The sequence below is a fragment of the Populus euphratica genome, unplaced genomic scaffold, assembly GCF_000495115.2.
Source record: "Populus euphratica unplaced genomic scaffold, PopEup_1.0 scaffold147.1, whole genome shotgun sequence".
Taxonomy (NCBI): Eukaryota; Viridiplantae; Streptophyta; class Magnoliopsida; order Malpighiales; family Salicaceae; genus Populus; species Populus euphratica.
The window spans coordinates 205677-211415 of record NW_011500032.1 but is presented as its reverse complement, the minus strand read 5'-3'; the positions used below and the strand labels follow the sequence as shown (position 1 = coordinate 211415).

General features: G+C 29.9%; 1 protein-coding gene across 1 annotated transcript; it reads left to right on the top strand.

Annotated features, from left to right (window-relative positions):
* Positions 1-1568: 1568 nt before the first annotated feature.
* LOC105142516 (myb-related protein Myb4-like) lies at positions 1569-3599 on the top strand. Its single transcript, XM_011050177.1, has 3 exons — positions 1569-1849; positions 2205-2334; positions 3049-3599. Exons 1-3 carry the CDS (start codon positions 1717-1719, stop codon positions 3554-3556), a joined length of 771 nt encoding a protein of 256 aa, XP_011048479.1. The 5' UTR covers positions 1569-1716; the 3' UTR covers positions 3557-3599.
* Positions 3600-5739: the final 2140 nt, after the last annotated feature.

Sequence of the window (5739 nt, the reverse complement as noted above, 5' to 3'; positions counted from 1 at the left end):
AAACAAAATCAATAACTAAAAACAAAAAAATAAAAATGTAAAAAATAAAATAAAATCATAAAACGCTGTATTACAATTAGAATATTGCTTTGACACTGTCAGAAAACAGTGTTTCCCCATTAATAATGCTTAGTACTTAATAATTTCTGGGTTGATTGAATTGAAGGGCTTAAATGGTAACTATTGAGTTTGATCTCCTGGTGATGGTCTTGATTTTACATTATTATTATTATTATTATTATTATTATTCCTTTGTTTCTTGTGGGTAAATAGTGATGATCATGTCATACCATACTGATCACTGACAAGCTGTTGGGTCGGAATCGTTCATTTTCAAGCATCGTCATGTCGTCAGGTCACATGCACAACTGTTCCCCTTCATGCCGACTTGGGGCATAAGACATGCAAGACCATGCATTTGTAGGCTCTACCTATGCATTTTTGCCTCTTCATAATCCATCCTCTCGTGCTGATATTTCTTTTACCTCCTCATGAATTTGTTAAATAATAATATAAATTATAATTTCTTAATATTTTTATAATCAAAGATAGAATGGCTCCAGAAAAAACTCACTTTCACTTAAATAATATATTAGGAAATAAAATAAATTACATACTGTTACCTTCTTAATCTAATTCATTTTTAATAAATAAGTTCCACGCTTAGCATACTTAAAAAAATAAAATATTAGAAAATATTAAAGAGGTGTTAGAGAGTATGGTTATGATTATTTTTTAAAATATTTTTTATTTAAAAATATATTAAAATAATATTTTTTTATTTTTAAAAAATTATTTTTTATATTAGCGTATCTTATTTCAACGCATTAAATTAACAATTGAAAAAACATAAAAGAATAATTTTAAATAATTTTTTTTATATTTTTAAAAATACAATTTAGAATGTAAATTTAAACAAAACTCATCAAAATATGCTACGATCACTCGAGTTGATTGAAAGTTGGCAAAATCAATCAAAGAAAGAACATGCATTCAGATTAAAAGTTTACTTAAAAATATAAAAGTTTACTTAAAAATATAGTTACAGTTGTATTTGAAAATATTTTTTACTTAAAAATATATAAAAATAATATTTTTTTAAAAAATTATTTTTTATAGTAACACAATATCAAAATGATATAAAAATATTAATTTGAAACACATAAAAAAATTTAAATTTTTTTAAGAATATTTTTAAAATCAGGAAATAAAACTACAGACGCACACACCACGTTACCAAATTCATTGGCATCTCAATTTTCCTTTCCGATCTCCATAGATGAAGGAAGATATATGGCACAGTACTGCATCACGTGGTACTGCATAACAAGGAAGTTGTTTTATTTCCATCAAGCTAAACAGGACAGAAAAGCCTCTCTTAGTTTCCATACAGGAACACTAATAATTAATAATAATAATAATAATAATAAAAGTATGCTTATATAATGAACCTTCTAGCATAGACCCTCCATGAAATAAATAAATAATTAAAATATTAGGAAAAATAACCAAAAAAGACGGTAGTAAAAAAAAAAAGAGCGTGGAAGCATTAAAAATCTAGTATGAAACACGTTTTTTCTAAACTTGGGTTTGTGTGGTATAAGTAGCTAGCTAGCTTCTCAGCTGCATAATCAAAGTGATACGGGGTGCCAAGAAAATTGGAGCTTTTGAGGGGGCACACGCAGAGAGAAAGAGAGTAAGAGAGAGGGTGTGAGAATGGTGAGAACTCCATGCTGTGATAAAACTGGACTCAAGAAGGGTGCCTGGACACCAGAAGAAGATAGGAAGCTAATGGCTTATGTTACTAGATATGGCTGTTGGAATTGGAGACAACTTCCTAAGTTTGCAGGTATGTGATTGTATTATTGATTATACTTGCTTTTTTTTCCTCCCCATTTTCACAATCAAATAATGGAACTCTAAATGTTCTGCATTTTCCGATGCATTTAAGGGCCGTGCTCTTGAGAACTGAGAGCTCAAAGAAACTGAGACAAAAACCCTACTCTTCTGGAATTCAGCATCTCTATACATTTTTCGATGCATTTGGGTTCCATTAATTCTTCGTTGGATTTCTTAAAGTACTGTAGAGTAGTTCGTTGTTATTTGGCATGCAAAGATTCTTAGCAGCTGCACCCAACTTGATTCGACTTGCAGTACTGTCGAACTGACAATTACTCCATGGATCACATTTGCTTTCATATCAGGTCTCCAAAGGTGTGGTAAAAGTTGCAGATTGAGATGGCTGAATTACCTAAGGCCAAATATCAAGAGAGGGAATTACAGTAAAGAAGAAGAGGAAACCATCATCAGCCTACATGAAACACTGGGGAACAGGTACCTAATTCATTATTATCTTGTTCCTTGAAAAAAAAAAACATTTCATTGATTTTGACGAAGAAAAGATGAAAAGAAAAGGAAAGGAAAAGATACGTACTCTATGAAATTAACTTTATAATCAAATAATAGATGATGCATCATCTCATTCATTCAGTTCTTACTGGATTATTCTTTCTTAATACATGATGTGAGAGTTAACATAAATATTGTTACATGTAATTAGCATAAGGAATGCAATAAAAATCCCCTAAATTTTAGACTAATAATATGTATTATTTTTAATTTTCTCCCCAGAAAAGTTTAAATTAATGCCATGCTTCTTATAATATTAAAACAGACTATCGTTTTCTCTCCTTGCATAATTACATTATATTAGCATGATACTAACTCCATTATATTTATTATCTTCAATATTTTTCATTAAAAAATACATCAAACAAGATCAAATTATCTTCATTCTAGTTGTGGGATTTATTGGAAATTAACTGTCATCTCCATTCTCTTTTGTTATTAAAATTAATATAATATTTTTTTAAAAAAATATATAGTGTAGGAGAATCGATTTTATAGAACTTTCATATGATGTCCGAGTGAAAGCATAATATTCACTATCTGATTAATTTAGATGTTAAAAACTAGAATCATTTTTCTCCATTAATTTTACATGACATTACATTATATAATTGCATTACGTTGTATTTTCACATGTAGATGGTCTGCTATCGCTGCCCAGTTACCGGGGAGAACTGACAACGAGATAAAGAACCATTGGCACACAAATTTGAAGAAACGCTTGAGAAACAAATCAGCACTGGAAGCGAAGGAAATGTCGTCAGATGATGATCTGTCTCAAAATGACAAGAACCAAGAGAAAGACACGGAAGAAACAGACATAAGCACACAAAATCCTGCTACGAGTGATAAAATAATTGAAAGCCCCACAAGTGCAATGTCCCCTCAAGCTTCAACTAGCGATATTTCAACCATTGATAACGTAGCAGCATCGGACTGGGACCTTATTTCTGACAATGATTTTGCTTTCTTGGAGGCATATGAGGCCCCTAGTGGAAATTTCTGGACCGAACCATTCTTGTCTGACGATTATTTCATGCCAGATGATTTTATGGCACCCTTGGTGGACCCTGACTCCCCATTTTTTGATGGAGAAATTTCAAGCAGTTTTGCTTTCATCGATATGGAGGATTGTAACTTACACTAAAACTTGATAAACAATTTACAAATATTTTGATCGTCTCTGATCACCGCGCCTCTTCTAGTGGAAGTTTTTCAACGAATGTGAAGTTATTCCGTACACTGTGCCTCCCATTCTCCTACCATGATGCTTGTGACGGTGTTTGATAGACAAAAGTATTGCATGAATGAAGGCCAAATGAAAATGGTCACTTACTTGTCTTGGGCATAATAAATATTTTCTTTTTATGGGTGTGGTGGGAATTCTAGCAAGCTAGTTGAATTATTGAGGCACAACTCATGGGAGCACTGTATATCTAGATGGTAAAGAAAATAAATTCCACATTCCCTGCTTGATTATTGTTGATTTTTTCCTTAGGGTATATTCCATGTGTTTGTTTTCTCAATTCAATCCTTTTTTAAAGTTAATTTAATTTTTTTTAACTACATGGGCATTATATTAAAAAAATTTAGTGGTAATTTTGATGTCTCGATATAATAAATTAAAACAAAATATAAAAAATATATTTTTAATTAAAAAATAATTTTAAAAAAATATATGCACACATTATCAAATACCCTTGTCATGTGTTTGACTTTCTGGTGGTAAAATATGGTTTTATTGTACGGGGACACAGTACTCCCAAACCGCAAGTCCTGAGGCATAAAAGCGAGTCCATTCCAACAGAAAATATATTAGGTATAGTTGGGCTTTCGGTTGAAATATTAGTAAATAGTAGTTTGAACGACTGATCACTGGGTGGGATGGGGGAGTTTGGGATAATAGGATTATATATATATATATATAATAATAATTGATTAATTTATTAATGAAACAATCATTCAATAAAATTCGATAGAAACAAATACAATTAATTTTAAAAAAATTAAAAGAAAAAAAATTGAAAACGAGTTCAATTACAATACATAGTAACATTAAAATCTAAACTTATTTCCTTGCATGTTTTTTTATCTGTATTTATTCAGAGATAAATGTCTGTCTTCGAGCAAAACAACGACGGCCTGAGCTGTCGTCGTTGTTGGAGCACTTTACATTGCTAGCGAAACAATGATCTTGAATTATATATTGGTTTTGTAAGCTAGTCCCTTAATTCTTAAAAAGCATAAGTCACTTCCTTAATATAAGTTGACTGTTGTTTCTTTTAAAATTTAATTATTCTTTTAAATACACTTTTAATTTTGTCTCCGATAGGTAAGTTTGGAAGATTTGATTATGAATAAAATATAATTTGAAACAAATAATATTATTGTGATAAAAAAATTAAAACCAAATATAATTAGAACCAAATTATAATAAAATATGAAAATATAGGGATTTAATATTATATTGTCAAAAATAAAGGGATTATCTAATTATTTTATTTAAAATATAGGATCAGATAGCAATAACTCTCTGTTTTTTTTTCATGTGATCAAAGGATTTTTTTCAATAAAATATGCCTCACAAATTTGAAATTTTAACTCCACATATGTAAAAATTTATTTTGGAAGAATTAATTAAACCCTGTCGGCCATCTTTTTAAAAATTACATTTCACATCATATTATTTATATAATTGATAACACTTTATTTATCAAGTCAAGTGCAAGCGAACATGGTAAAAAAATAAATAAAAAAATATTATAAAAATATTATTATAATTAATTTAATATCCAGAGCCATCTTCATTTTCCTACCACCTCGAAACCCAGGAACCTGCAATCTTGAAACCCAGATCAAAATCTAGGAAGCTGCAATCTCTAAAGGAGAATTATACTTGTAATGCAAGTTGAAAATTATTTGATTGAGATAAACATGATCCATTAATTCAAACGAAAAAAGAGCTGCCATTAATTCAAGCCACCTTTAACAACACCCACCACCACCGTACATGGTTATCATTAAAAAAAAACCAAAAAATTAAAAACAAAAAAGGATAACTCAAGGTATGAAATAAATAAATAAAATACAAATGGGCCACAACAATCTAAGGCCCAATGAAAACAATGGCCATGAGCCTGCTACAGAAAAGCCCAGCTTACCTAGAGCGAACTTAAAAGATAAAAATATTTTATATGTTGGTTTTACCATAAGCTCACTAGATGACATTTCTTCTGCATATCATACACACAATCAAGCTTAACATCATTATAAATTAATAAAAGAACGAACTGCATTGCAAGAATTTATTGACAATAAGTTCCAAAACTA